Source organism: Phyllostomus hastatus, unplaced genomic scaffold (genome assembly GCF_019186645.2).
Source record: "Phyllostomus hastatus isolate PE091 unplaced genomic scaffold, TTU_PhHast_1.1 phas_contig_64, whole genome shotgun sequence".
Classification (NCBI taxonomy): Eukaryota; Metazoa; Chordata; class Mammalia; order Chiroptera; family Phyllostomidae; genus Phyllostomus; species Phyllostomus hastatus.
Window position 1 is genome coordinate 11,427,768 of NW_025333928.1, and position 13,982 is coordinate 11,441,749.

The 13,982-nt window shown below is 62.4% G+C and overlaps 2 protein-coding genes across 5 annotated transcripts; both read left to right on the forward strand.

Annotated features, from left to right (window-relative positions):
- Positions 1-3,754: 3,754 nt before the first annotated feature.
- Positions 3,755-9,912, forward strand: PRR35 (proline rich 35). 4 transcript variants are annotated; one of them, XM_045849138.1, is made up of 5 exons: positions 3,755-4,620; positions 4,748-4,893; positions 7,429-7,507; positions 7,658-8,790; positions 9,058-9,912. In XM_045849138.1, the coding sequence occupies exons 4-5, from the start codon at positions 7,697-7,699 to the stop codon at positions 9,689-9,691; spliced, it is 1,728 nt and encodes a 575-aa protein (XP_045705094.1). In that variant the 5' UTR covers positions 3,755-4,620; positions 4,748-4,893; positions 7,429-7,507; positions 7,658-7,696; the 3' UTR covers positions 9,692-9,912. The 4 variants fall into 4 exon arrangements, with proteins under 4 accessions (XP_045705094.1, XP_045705093.1, XP_045705091.1 ...); XM_045849137.1 differs by having other exon boundaries at positions 7,433-7,507; XM_045849135.1 differs by lacking the exon at positions 7,429-7,507.
- Positions 9,913-12,581: 2,669 nt separating this feature from the next.
- NHLRC4 (NHL repeat containing 4) lies at positions 12,582-12,926 on the forward strand. The gene is given in 3 exon segments (XM_045848824.1): positions 12,582-12,687; positions 12,690-12,784; positions 12,786-12,926. Coding segments are annotated over 3 exon segments (342 nt in total).
- Positions 12,927-13,982: the final 1,056 nt, after the last annotated feature.

Sequence of the window (13,982 nt, forward strand, 5' to 3'; positions counted from 1 at the left end):
TGACCACAGCAGGGAGAGGACACGAGGTGGGAGGGCTGTCCCCCTCCTCACCTTTGGCTTTGGCTCCCTTCCTCTGGCAGTGGGGGCTTCTGGTTCTGGGCACATCTCCCTCCCCTAAACCCTTCTGCCCTTCTCTTCCTCATCCCCCCTTCCCAACATCCTTGCCCACCCCCCACCCCCGCCCCACCTCTGGTTTGGCACTGCGCGTCCCCGTGGCCATCTCTCCCAGCCCCTCACCCAGGCTTCCTCTGCCCACCCATTGGCTATGGCGGCCTTCCCAGGGCGGGCGGTGATGTGTTCTCACTTGTGAAGCATCCCTGTCAAAAGCACTTAGTGTACAAATTAGCCTCTGCTTCCCGCCTCCCTCTGCACAGCTCTGGGCGCTGGACTGACAGGGCCAAGGCTCCGGGCCCTCTCCCGCCTGCCCCAGGGCCACGCAGCCCATGTGCACCTCTGGCCGCCCGCCCACGACCGAGCAGGAGGGTGGCCCCCAGACACCAGGGCTCTTCTCAGGGGCCCGGCTTCACCTGGATGGGACCACAGAGGGCGGGATGTGCAGGGATATACTGGGGAACAGCACCTGGACCCACCCTCAGCGCCAGGTCCAGTGTTGAGAGCAATGGGGGACAAACGAGCTGTGCAGAGGCTCTGCAGCCCCCACCCGCTGGCCAGACTGCCACTCAGGCAGGGAAAATCGGCTGTGACAGGCCCAGGAAGGCCAGGCCCCGGGGGCCCGAGGAACAACGCACACAGCTCTTCTCCCAACATATGGTTGCTGTCGGCCCAGGGCACTGCTTGGCCAGTGCTGCCTCCAAAACCGGGTGGGGGCTCTGGCGGCCCAAGCCTCTCATCCCACCTGCCTGGCCAGGCTGCTCCCTCATTGGTCCAAAAGTTCTTGCCCCAGCTTGCATGCCTCCTACGATGGGGAGCTCACTCCCAGTACAGACCCTCTCCTCCATCACGGCAATCTGAGGCATACAGAGGGCTCCCACACCAGGGTGGCTGATGACCTAGTGGGTGCAGGGGTAGAGTACATGAGGGCCATCAGGGCTTCCAAAGGAGACAACTCTGGAGCTTTGGAAATCGAGGCACAGCAAAGCAGGTGTGGTCCAGCTACCCTGCAGAGTCTGTTGATCCAGGAGAGCAGATGATAGGCCTTCTAGGGTCCTTGGTATCAAAAGTGTCCCAGCTGGACCCCTCTCCTTTAGGGTGGACCAGCTTGGACAGCCCCCCTCACAGACTCCCTGGGGAATTAATTCCCAGCCTTCCAAGTGCTTGCACGGGGGGCCTGAAAACCTGCTTGAATTTCCGTCCACACAGTTGCCCAAACCCATCACTGTGGCTCGACCTCTCCCCTCACAGCCCAACTGTGGGTTACCCGTGCTCTTGGGATCAGTGGCCTCAGGCGTGCCCCCCCTTACAGCCAAGCCCTGGGCCCATCCCTCTCTGCTTTGGGTCCCTGAGGCCACCTCAAATGGGCAAGGTGGAAGAAGTGCCGAAGGCGATCCATGCTCTGGGCCCAGAGGCTCTCAACACTGAGGCTGCCGTGTGTCCCAGGGCTCATCAGCGAGTGGGTGAACGTGAGCCGTGGCCGTCAGCCTGCGTGGTGCTGACCCTCCCAGGGGCTGACAGGCATCACCTGGGTGCTCCTGTCCCTCATTCTTCCACCCATGGGGCAGGTGCAGGCTGGCCCAGCCCCTGCCCCTATCCAGGGCGGTGTGTGTACACTGATGGGATGAGGCAGGCCTATGGGGCGCCGTGCCACCCTCCCCCACCTTCTCTAGGCCTGTCGCCTGTTCGGCCCCTGCAACCCCCAGCACGCACATACCAGCATTAATGGAGGGGACAGGTGCGGGGCTGTGAGCAAGCTGGGCAGAGGTGAATGGCCAAGATGAGCTCTGGCTGGAGGCAGAAGAAGGAGCTGGGTGTCACCACACCACCCTGCCCTGGAACCAGCTGAGCAGAGAGAAGGCCATTCTCCAGGACCTCACTGGTGCCAGGAGCACCCAGAGGCTAAGTCTCCACCGCCCATTCTGCAGGTGAGGGCACCGAGGCAAGGGTTTTGGACTCAGGGTAATGCCCCATTTCGGTGGAAAGTGGGACAGGCCCCAGGCACAATGTGTGCCAGCTGCGAGGGAGCAGATGTGCCTGGAGAGCCTCGAGCAGAAAGCACAGGGGCTCATGGGGTTGGCACTGACGTCCTGGCCGAGCCCACTCCCGTGTGGTGGGTGTGGTCATCTGTGCACCTGCTGGGGTGGCCCAACTTGCATGCCCATGCATGGACCACCCGGCTGCAGCTGCACCCGAGCTCTAGGAACCCCCAGCCCCAGGCAACAAACTCATGGCCCACCTGTACCCCCTACACAGATGCCTCCTAGAGACCCAGAAAACCCTCCTGGAAGCCTAGAAATGTGCCCAGGTCATGCCCCTTGGGTGCTGAGTTCCTCTGGAGGTGCTGCCACCTCTCCTCTCACCCAAATTTCCAGGGAAAACAGCAACAATGACGGCCGCCATGCCTGGTGCTGAGCTGACCCTCCTTGGCCTCCCCCTTTTCCCAGAACCCAGAGTTCTCGCCTCCTCCCTCCTCCCAGGGGCTCCTTGGTCACCTGGACTTCACTGGTCTGTTCGCTCTGCATGCTTTGTGCAAACTTCCTGATCCATGGCCTTCCTTTCCCTGAGGGATGGCAAGAGCATCCAATCAGTCCATCCCGTGATGGTGACCTTTGCCTCTCCTCAGAAGGGTTAGCCAGTGAGTGGTGGAGAAAGCTGTTCCCGGGACCAAGTGGCCAAGGCCCAGGATACCCCCTCCCACTGTTTCAAGGTGCTCCCTGCCCTCTCTGCGCGCAGTGTCTGTGGTGAAGGGCCTGGGCTTGGCTGAGCATGTCCAGGGTTGGGTTGTGTGCAGGAGGGGCAGGCCTCCTGGCCCCCTCTCTCCACAGGGCTGCTGGCACGATGGCTGCTCAAGCTGTCTCTCGGCCTGGGGCTGCCTGCACGGTCCGCTAGTCAGCCAGGGGCCAGGCCAGTCGGGCAGAGAGGAGAAGACTGGCAGGCTGTGCCACCCATGGTGGCCCCTTCCTGCCCTGGGGGCTTGAAGGGAAGAAGTGAGCCACCCTAAGTTGCATCAGGGGAGGTGGCAGTGGGGCACTGACCCTCACGTCAGTCCCTGCACACCGGGTGCCCCCGGAGCCACAGAGCCCTGTTCCTTATGAATGCCTGTTGTAGTCAGAGAGGGAGACCTGTGCCAATAACTGGGCCGTGGCTTGTTACCCTCCTTGGGAAACTGAGGCCTGGCTTACAGGGCCCAGGACATATTAGACTCTGGATCCAGTTCTCTCCAGTTTTCTTTCCCCACTGAAGATGCAACAGCCCCTAGTGGGGACCCCTTCCTTTCCCAGTGTGCTCCTGTCCCCCAAACTGAGCTGGGGATACCCCAGCAAGCCTAAGCTAAGCCTGCAGGGAGAGCCGAGTGAATGGTCCTGGGGCCCTCTGCACCTCCACAGAGCTGGCTGCAGCAGCAGCCGCCCCTCTGGCTGCCAGGGCCATGCCCTGCCTGAAACAGCACCATCACGCCTCTCTGGGATGCCCCTGGATGAGGCAGATTTGCTGGGAGAACACGGCCTGGCCCTATCCTGGCATGTCTGTGTCTATGTCCAGGATGGGACTGGCTGGCCAGAGGAATTTTCACGAGGACCCAGCTGGAAAGCAGTGGGACCCCAGACTGTTAAGATTTGGTAGCTCAGGGAAGAAGGTGAAACCTGGTATGCCCTGGGTAGGGCTGGGAGCGGCTGTGGCCGTGAGGGCGTTAGAGGGAGGAGGTATCATGGCGGGTCCTCAACGTCCAAGCCTTTCCCTGGCCTCGCCTCTTACCCACTCCAGGCCCTCCGGAAGTGGGGAGGAGCCCTGGCTATGCAGTCTTCCTAGGACACCGGCCAGGGGAGCGAGGAGTCCAACCTGGGAACAGGAGAGGTGGTAATGCTTCCAGGAAGCGGGGAGTGAGTGAGTGGGTCAGCGGGCAGGGAAAGGATTGAGGGGTGCAGATACACTCAGCCTCCTGTTTGGAGAAGCCGAAACAACACTGGAGGCAAAGGCCTGGCCAGGCGGAGCTGGCCAGAAAAGCATTCTTGCCCCCACTGTCTATGCATTGGGCTATGCCACTCAGCTGAGGGCTCCCACCCTTCCAGGGCTAGGCTCCGTCCCCTCCTGGGCTGGGCTGCAGCCCTCCCCAGGCTGGCTCTGTTCCCCATAACACCTCCTGTCCTGGGGCTTGGCCCCCAGGCCCTGGCTCAGGCCGGCAGCTGTCAGGGGCCAGAGCCCTGCCCTGACGGATGAGTGCTGACGGCCGCTCTCCATGTGCCCTCTTCCGCTGACACCCCATCACACCGCTGCGGGGACCCCGGGAGACCTGGCCGCCTCTGCGCACCCCGGCGGCAGCCTGCAGGCGACGGGGGGCGGGGACGGTGCCAGGCGCCCCGCATTCGTCTGCACACCTGCGCCTCCACTCCTGGCTCCTCCGCGACGCTGCTTTCCCTGGTGGTACCACTGGTGTCACCGGCCACCGCTCTATCCAGGAGTTAACGGCGCTGCGGAGAGAGCTGAGCAGGTCCTGGGCAAGCCAGGCTGGTGAGTGCACGCGAGGGGGTGACCGTGGGCAAGTGAGAGGAGGAGAGACGGGGACTGGGGAGGAAGCGGGTCACCAGGTGGCCAAGGCGAGACCGCAACCTACGGTTGCTCTCCCCCTCCCCCGCAGCGGGTGTCGGAGGTCGCAGCGCCCCCCGGAGCCGGAGCCCGGCGCCGCGGCGCACGCGCGGCCGCTCCTGCCGCGAACTTCGGTGGGTGCGAGTCGGCGTCGGGGGGACGCAGTCGGTGGCGGAGGATTCGGAGACTCGCTGTCAAGTGAGTGACTACGGACGGCGCGGGGGGCCGCTCCCAGCACCGGGCCTCAGTTTCCCCTGCGGGATCCCGCGACGCTGCTCCGAAGAACCTGAGCAGGTTTCCCGTGGTCTGGAGTGGCGGCCGGCGCCGGCAGGGGGAGGGGGAGATCGGGGAGCAGGGGGTGGTGGGTGGGGAAGGTTTCGGGGTGGGGCGGCGGCGAGAAGTTTCTGCCTTAGCCCTGGGTCGATCCAGGCTCTGTTCTGGCCAGGGCTCAGGCAGGGCGGGCGCAAGCATCAGCGCCTCTTTCGAAGTTCAGGGGGTGCATGGGGCCGCGCTGGGCGCGAGGGCTAGGGGCTGGGGGCGGTGGGACGCCGGGAGTATCCGGCGCGTTCCAGGCAACCCCAGCCCCTACGTCCCCCACTTCCCAGCGTCTAGGCTCCTTCCTTACACCCGGATCGTCCGAACGAAGCAGCCCCGTCTCTGTAGGAAGAGGCTCGGGAGGGCTAGGCAGGCGGGAGTTGGGGGTCTCGGTCCTCAGCCTAGGAGGAGCCTGGTCATCCCTTCTGCACCACACCCTGCAGGGTGCTCCCCAAGTCCCAAAGGGGCCAATGGCATGGGTGAGCTGTAATCCTCTGGTGGCCAGTGGTCTCTCCAGGCGCTGGGCGTAGGGACTTCAGTTCCTGGCCTGCCACCAGTTCTCCCCAGACAAGGAATTATTGGGGTTGGGCGTCTGGCTGGCAGAATGTGGGTGCAGGCCCCTCTGGAAGCATGTACGCAGTCACGGGTAGGGACACGTGTGCAAATGAATGTGCTTTTGGGTGTATATGGGTGTGTGCTGGTGTCGGGCTGTCTTCTGCTTGTGCACAAGCACACAGAGGTGGGCGTCAGGCGTCCTCTGGGTCCCCGTGGGGTCAGCAGCTGCTGAGGTGGTTCCTGAACAAGCTGCCCCACCCCCACCTCCTGAGCTGTCAGGCCTGGAAGGAGACCCCCCCCAAGTCCAGGGGCTGGGCTGGGAGGTGAGGTGGGTGGTGGCACCAGGCGGCACAGCTGTGTGGCTCCCAGGGCTGGGTGATCGATGGCCCCAGCACAGCCGTCTCTATCTCCCCAGCACACATGCCCATTTGTCATCTGTGTCTTAGGGGGGGCCGGGGGCTCGGGGAAGGCCTGCCTCTGCACCCACCACCAAGTCCAGGGGGTTCTGCAGCCTCTTGGGAAGCCCCAAGCCCTTTCCTGGGCCCAGCCCACTCCTCCCAACCCCCGTACCCCTCTTGGAGCCCCATCCCCTCCCAGATGCGGACACCCACAAACCACAAGCAGAGAGTCGCTGCTTGCCCTACCTTCCACGTCCTGGCCTTAACTACGCTGACGCCCCTCTCAGGGGTCTCCTCGGGTGAAGAGGCCTCTCTATCCCTCTGGCTGTCCTCATAATGGGGGAGCCCACCCAGTGTTTGAGGGGAGCAGACATGGCTGCCTGCCATGTGCAGAGCCCGAAGGCCAGCAGGGAGGACAACCTGCTCTAGTGGCTGCCCGGCCCCCCCAGCCCCCCTGTTCACCCACTGGCCGGCCCTGAGCCCGGGGGAGCAGGGCGAATGTGCCCGTCCATACCCATGGGGGTGTCTGTAACCGTGTGTGCCCGTGGGTGTGCAGTGTGCGTGTGTTGTCTGAATGTGTGTGAGTGTCTGCTCACACCCCGCCTGTGCTGTGTTGTGAGTGCATTCACATGCAGCTACCATGTCCACTCTGAGTGTGGTGTGAGTCTCATGTGGGTGTGTGCCCAGGCCCCATGCATTTTGGTGGTCCACTCTGTTCGGAGTTGGCCCAGCTGTGCAGAGGTGTCCCTCAAGACGCCGAGTGAGGGTCATCTAGGGGCTCACAGGCCTGTGTGCACACGCTCTCCTTGTGTCCCACGCAGGCATGCACCAGGGTGGCGGCCAGCCCAGGTGGCGGCCCAGATGGAGTGCAGAGCGGCTTCTGAGTGAACATGCAGGGCATGGGGAGAGGAAGGTCTTGGCCGAGCTCAGCCACTGCAGGCTCGGCTGCTGACCTGCCTGAAGCCACCCAGATGGAGCCAGGCTGAGCAGGTGGCCGTGCTGTGGGGTCGTGCTGTGACATCCACGCCCCCCAGCCTGGTCTAGCCCCACGTGAGGCTGACCCCCCCAGAGACCTCTAGTACCCAGCCGGAGCACACGCTGGTGCGCGCACGGAGGCTCGGAGCCTTCTGCTGCTTTCTCATCCGAATGACTTTTTATCTCGGCTTCCTGGCATGGGCAGAGGGGCTCTGGAGGGGAGTAAGACAAGGAAGAGCTCATGTCCCCCAGAAATGTGCCTGGTCATACTTGACTTCTTCCAGTCACTCACCAAATGCCTGCAGTGTGGACAGAAACAGGCCTGGGTGGAATCACCATGTGGTGGGGCTGCTGGGGCTGGGGCAGAGATAAAATGCAGGGTGTCTAGTTAAATGTAAATTTCAGGTAAACAACAAATACTTTTTAGTACATTGCAAATTTTGGCTAGAGAGTATACTTATACTAAAAAAGCATTTGTGTTTTATTTGAGTCAGGTGTACCTGGGCAGCCTACGTTTTTATGAGCTACACCTGGCAACCTTAGACGTGCGCGTGGAGAGGAACTAAAGGGTGAGGTGGGGAGGGCATTCCAGGTCGGGGCTGCGTGTGCAAAGTCCAGGGAGGCCCAGGCTGCAGCATGGAGGCAGCGCCATGCCAGGCTTCTGCTCCTGGAGCTCGGGGAGCTGACAGAGGCACTGACCAAGGTCCCCTTGTCTGCAGGTGGTCATGGTACCGTGGCCTGTCTGCTAGCAGTCTGCCATGTCCCAAGAGGTGGGAGGCTCATGCCGCCTGGGCTCTGGGGCCCGGGCCCGGGCACGGAAGCCCAAGAAGCCACACTACATCCCTCGGCCCTGGGGCAAGCCCTACAATTACAAGTGCTTCCAGTGCCCGTTCACCTGCCTGGAGAAGTCGCACTTGTACAACCACATGAAGTACAGCCTCTGCAAGGACTCCCTCTCGCTGCTGCTTGACTCTCCAGACTGGGCGTGCCGCAGGGCCCCAACCACATCCCGGCCCCCCGGGCCCACCACAGACTGTCCCTCTGGCCCCACAGACCCTGGCAGGCACCCCCGAGGAGCTGAGCTTCCAGATAATCCCACCTCACCCGACCTCATTGTCACTGACACTCTCTCCCAGCACTGCCGAGTTGGGGGCCCCAAGCCAGAGGCTGAGGGGTCCCCAGGGACACCACCCTCTGTGGCCAAGGATGCCCAGAAGGTTGCAGGCCTTGGTGGGCTCCTGGCTGAATCATGGAAGCCGAGGCCAAGCAGGGGCCCCAGGAGCTCAGTTACGGTGGACTCGGCTACAGTGGGCCCTGAGAGCGGCGTCCCCTGCTACCCTCCGCCCGCTTCCAGCGAGTTCCCCGAGGCCCAGAGCCTCCAGCTGTCCCTGCTGGGAGTCAACTACCCTCTTGGCCCCAGCCTCTTCTCCTACCTGGGTCCCTCCCTGGCTGCCGCAGCCCATATGCCCTTCCTGGGCTCAGCCAGCCCCCTGCTTCCCCCAGCCTCTGCCTTCCCTGCCCTGCAGCCCCCCGAGCACCCCACCCCTATTCCCCACCTGTACTACCCTCTGCTCCTGGAGCATAGCCTGGGGCTGCAGTCAGGAAAGGCTGCTCCTGCCAAGCCCCCTGCCCCTCCCAAGGGACCCCCTGGGACTCTGGCCCCTGGGCTGCTGAAAGTGCCAGTACCTGGGCTGGTTGGGCCCTGGCTCTGTGGTGCCCCCAGGGACCCAGGGCAGGAGAGTGGGCTGGAGCTTGCTGCCCAGAGTGACCCCAAGAGGAAGCTGCCCCTGGGAAGCAGGCTGCAGCCCCCGAAGGCCCCCTCCAGAATGGCCAGCTTTGGTTCCCAGAGCAGGTAGGTATCAGGGCCCCCCAGTCATGTAGGGGGGAGGCTGAGGTTGGGGGAGGAGGGCAGGGCCCCTGTCCTGAGCTCAGTGCCCAGGATTATAGGCTTCAGGCCACAGACAGGTTACTGAGACCAGAAAGCCAGCCTGTCTGTCTTTCTGGGGTTCTGAGTCTCTAGGCCAGGGAGACAGGCTGCACGGGGGACACAGGGGGAGAGGGACAGAGGCTGGGGGTGCTGGGGGCACAGCACAGCCTCTGACTGGCTCCTACTCCCTAGCCTGCGGACTGGCCCTTCCGTGATTCTCTGGCCTGAGGACAAGGAGCCAGGCGACCCTGAGACCCCGGGCCCTGTCTCCCCCCTGCCCCAGCAGCCATCGGGCCCGATGCTCGTGGTCCCTGGGCATGTGTGCGAGGACCTGACACGCGCCCTCGGTGACTATGCTAGGGTGGAGCAGCGCCTGGGGCAGTTGGCACCTGCCAGGGGCCTGGCTCCACGGCCTCTTCGGGAACAGCTGGGCAAGATCCGCCGGGAGCTGCTCACCATCCACCAGGTGCTAGAGCAGGCCGTGCGGCCCCCGGACGTGCCCCTTGACCTCTCTGTGAAACGGACGTCCTCCAAGTTACCCGAGGTGACCTCGGGAGCCTGGGGGCAATCAGAGCTGGGTTCCATACTGGTCCAGGGGGCCCCTGAACCCCCCAGAGTGCTGGGCCCCACAGTAGCTGAGCCTTTCTCTGGCCACACCACCAAGTGTGAGGCTGACTCCAGTGTCCCACCTCCGGGACTCCCCCTCAAAGCCCCAGACGACCCTGTCATTCCTGGCGGTAGCTGGGGCCCCCGTGGCAGGGTGGGGGGCTCCTGGCCCTCGGAGGCTGTCTCTGGCCTTCAGAGCTCCCCAGGCGCAGAGGTCTGACTGCAGCTCCTGCCGCCACCTCTGTCGTGACGGAGGTCCTCTCCCAACCCCATGCCCACCCCCTGGCCCTCTACCTGCCTCAGACCCTGAGGTGAGGCCTGGAGCCTGCCCAGCATGCCCATGGACAGACCCCACCCACCATGGCTGTGGCCTGTCTCTGGGGCCACAGGGGGACAGCAGAGAACCATGGTTTTTTATCGATCACAATTATGGACATTAAAATAGAAACCACCTTCACACACTGTGTCTGAGCCTCCTCTTTCCTTTCCTGCTGCGCCATCACCCGCAGAACACCTTCTCCGCATGGAAATGTACCTGGCCTGGGCGTCCGGGGTGGGGAGTGTCCTGGGCCTCCCTGCCGGGTGTCTACTTCAGGTCCTGACCTGCCTCCCATAGACTGGGCCCTCCCTGGGGAGGGGGCAGAAACTGGGGATAGAGAGGGGGCTTTCCATCAGAGGGGGCAGAGGCAAGGAAAGGCAGGTGCGTGTGGCCTGGGGGCCGATCGGATGGTTCGGCGCATCAGCGGTGGGCAGGGCCCTCCAGGTATGCCTGCAGCCCTGAGTCTGGCAGGACGGCCCTCACGTCAGGTTCGTGCTGGAAGCCGCTCCCACTGTGGTTAAAAGGTGCCCCCCACATTCTGTGGCCCAGGGCTGCTCGCCCGGCATGGCCTCCACTGGGCCCCCGCCAGGCCCTGCAGCCATGATAGGCATCGGGTGGCCTTCACAGCTCGCTGCCTCCCTCCCAGCAGAGCTGGGCCTGGCTTGGCCTTTCCCACAGGCAGGGGTGGGGGGCAGGTAGAAGGGGTTCCCAGGGGACCCTTGGATCCAGCTAATCACTTCTCTCCCTGTGAGGTGGCCACACCCCTGTGCCCACTCAGGAATGGCCCCAGGGAAGGCAGTTCCTGCCTGTGCCTGGCTCCCCAAGCTGGGCCAGCCGGGCTGAAGCCAGTCGGAGCAGGACCTGTGGCTGCCCCATTAACTGCACCGGGCAGCAGATAGCATCGGCTGCCCTCCCCACCAAGGGCGTTAAGAGCCAGTGTCCACGAGGCAGGTGTAGACCAGCCAAGTGGGGAAAGCTGTGAATCGCAGACAGAGGCTGACTCTCCACCTGCCTGGGGCTTCCTGGAGGAGCTGCAGGGGACTGTGGGCTGAGTTAGGAAGTGTCCAGAGAACCCCCAGGTCCTGAGCCCTCAGCCTCCCATCGGCACCTGCCAGTGTGGTGTCTGCTGCTCCTTGCTTTCTCATCAGCCACAGGGCAGACGGGAGCCTGCCTGCTGGGGGAGATCACCCCAGCTTCACAGGTGCAGGAAAGGGATCTGGAAGACAGGATCCAACCTGCCCAGTCTGGGGGTGGGGGGACAAGAGGGACCCCTGGTGGTCCTCCAGCCTGGACTGTGGCCCTGTGGGAGGGGCGTGTGGTGGTGGGTGGGGCTGTCCATGACTGACATTGCAGAGGAGCGTGGGGTATGGGTGGCTGTGGGGGCCTCCCTGTGGAGGGGTTTGTTGGGCTGACCATGAGTGGCATTCAACCAAGCAGGGGCAGCAGAAAGAATGTCCCAGAGGCCAGTGCAAAGTCCCCAAGGCACACATGTAGCAGCACTGGGGAGTCCCTGGCGTTGGAGTGTCAGGACTCCACTGGGGCCGGTGGCTCCTCCTTTGCCCACGTCAAGGTGGCTCCTCCCACTTCCTCAGGCCCTAGTAGCTGCTGGTGGAGCAGGCCCCAGGACCTGGCCCCAGGTAGGAGAAGACCTTTCCTGCTGGCCTCCCTGGGTAAGGACAGGTGGACAGGCCTAGGACAGGACCCCGGCCTCCTCCCTCAGGGGTGGAAAGTTCCCAGGGACTGTGTGAGGGCAATGGGCAGGGGACAGGGGCTTGGGCTGTCCCCCAAGAAGGGTCATTTTCCCTGCCTAAAGGAAGGAAGGGTTTTGTGGGCTGATGAATTTGAGAAATTGTTCATCTGTCACCCCAACCTCCACTTTGGGACATCTCAATGCCCTTGAGCTCATTCAAGCATCAGAGAAAAACTCATGGCAATCTTCATGGGTCCACGTCTCCTGGAACTGTCTCCCAGGTATCACACCTAGGAGAACAGGACTTTAGAGACACAGCTGGCTGCTGGGTTTGCAGACTGAGCTGGACTCAGGGCCTGGTGAAACTGAGTTTAAATCTAGCTCCCCCACCCCCCACCCCCGTGCTTCAGTTGCCTCATCTGTAAAACAGGAGAACACCAGCACTGCCTGGGCGGTCAAAGGAGAACCTCGGTAGCTGCTGGTTGGCGCACAGTGGGGCATTCTTTCTCTAGCTGCCCCAAACTCGACTCAACTGTAGTAACTTACCTCAGAGCGGGGGAGCCAGCATATCCACCCTCTGGCCTCCTGCTCTGACCCCCCTGACCTTCCCCACTAGCTGATCAGCTGCCCCTCAGGGCCTTCACCTCATTCTGGACCGACCTGGAGACTCCACTCACTCCTGGCTGCTCAGGGAGGTCCAGGTGCCTTCAGGACCTGGACAGGGGCCCCGGGTTCTGCACTACTCTCCAAATGGCCTGCCCTTCCTGACAGCTGGGTCTGTTCCCTACATCTATGTGCTGGACCTTGTGAGACTGCCACTTGCCCTGCCAAGTTCCAGGGGTCGGGGACTTCCTGCCAGAGGATGTGGCTATGACAGCTGCTGGGCTCATAGTGGTCAGTGACCTTGTCCACAGGGCTGTCCATGTGCTCATGGACATACTTCCCAAACCCCCAAGGCCACTGGGTGACAGTGGACACCTCCTGGCCCCTCAGGGGCTGGCTGTGGATGCCCCTGGCTGCTTCCTGGTAACAGACTATAGGCCTGGGGCTGTACACAGCTTCGCATCAGTCCCCACCTTGGAGCTGCTGGCTTCAGCCTCCATGCTGCGTCTGGAGGGCCCCTGCTGGGTGGGCCTGGGGCCAGATGGGGGCTTTGCTGTGAGTGAGGAGTTCGGGGCTGTTCGGCAGTTCCTGCCACCCCGGGCTTCCCGGGGGGCCTGCCAGGGCCTGCCTTTGGCAGCCCAGCCTGTGTGTGCACTGACTCAGAGGGTAATGTCATTGTGACAGACAAGCAGCAGTGCCAAGCTGCCCCTGCTTCCCTGGGCTGCGGCACCTACCTGCTTGGTGTTAAAGGGGCTGGGGCAGCCCTTGGGCATGGCCTGTGCGCCACAGGGCCAGCTCATGGTGGCGGATGCAAGAGGCAGCTACATCAAGAGGTACCGGTGAGGCAGGATAGTAAGAAGCTAGGAAAATTCCTTGACAAGTGGAATAGGGAAACTGAGACAGACAGCTGAACACACTGGCCGATCAACTCACAGACAGGTGCAGATGGTCACAAGGGGAACCCAAGTGCCTGGCAGGGGACAAACTGGGAAAATGAGGACCTTGCCCCCAGAATAACCTCTTCTCTCCTGGTCTTTCCTCCCTGGAGACAACATCCAGGCCTCAGTTGTGTTTCAGCTCCAGGCCCAGAAAAGCAGCAAAACCAGGTGGGCGATGCCAGGACCAACTGCAATGACTAGAGAGCCCCTGACCTGTCACTGATCAATCAGTGGAGAGCATGACCCTGCAAGGGCACACCTGGAGAACTGATGATTATTCTTCTGAAACCCCCTGAGACCTCCCCTAAGATTCCTGCCTATAAGAGACAGAAAAAAGCCTCAAGAGGAAGGACCCTGCTAGAACCGCTCTCCCTCTGAAGAGCAGCCCACACCATTCCCTTTCCCTTCTTCTCCCCCCACTTCTTTCTTCACAGGCACTTGCCTCTTAAACCCTAAGGCCATGGGCGGCAGCAGCTTGTCCTGGGCTGATCCCTTGAACCTGTCCCCTAAGACCCCTTTTCTCTGACTTTCCAGTGAGCTACGGCAGCCCAGCCTAAGCTCTCCTGTTGCTTCTATGCTAAGCCCTTGTTTCACTGTCCCCAGCTTTAATAAATGTATCCTCATAGTCACCTGGACTTGTGTTGTGGAATCTTTCCCACATGAAGTCAAGAACCCACACGTTACAACTGGCCCTAGGCGGACCTTGTCAGGGCCAGGCCCCCGCCCAGTAACACCAGTACCACTTGTATCTGGCCTGACCAGATGGGCTCAGATGGCAGCAGTCCCCTCACTGTGCATAGGTCCAGCCCCCAGGTTCCCAGACCACTATGAGAAAAGCATTGAGGGTGGTAGAGTCCTTCAGGGCTGCCAGACATGCCTTTCTGACCCTGCACATTCACTGAGCACCTACTGGGCCAGGCCCTGGGCTGGCCACCTGTCTTCCTCTTGGAAGGAATTCAGA

What these genes read in the sequence shown, in the direction of transcription:
- PRR35 (XM_045849138.1), top strand. Translation starts at nt 7,697, where the DNA reads ATGTCCCAAGAGGTGGGAGGCTCATGCCGCCTGGGCTCTGGGGCCCGG. An exon ending in AGCTTTGGTTCCCAGAGCAG is followed by an intron (nt 8,791 to 9,057) that starts GTAGGTATCAGG and finishes CCTACTCCCTAG; the next exon opens with CCTGCGGACTGGCCCTTCCG.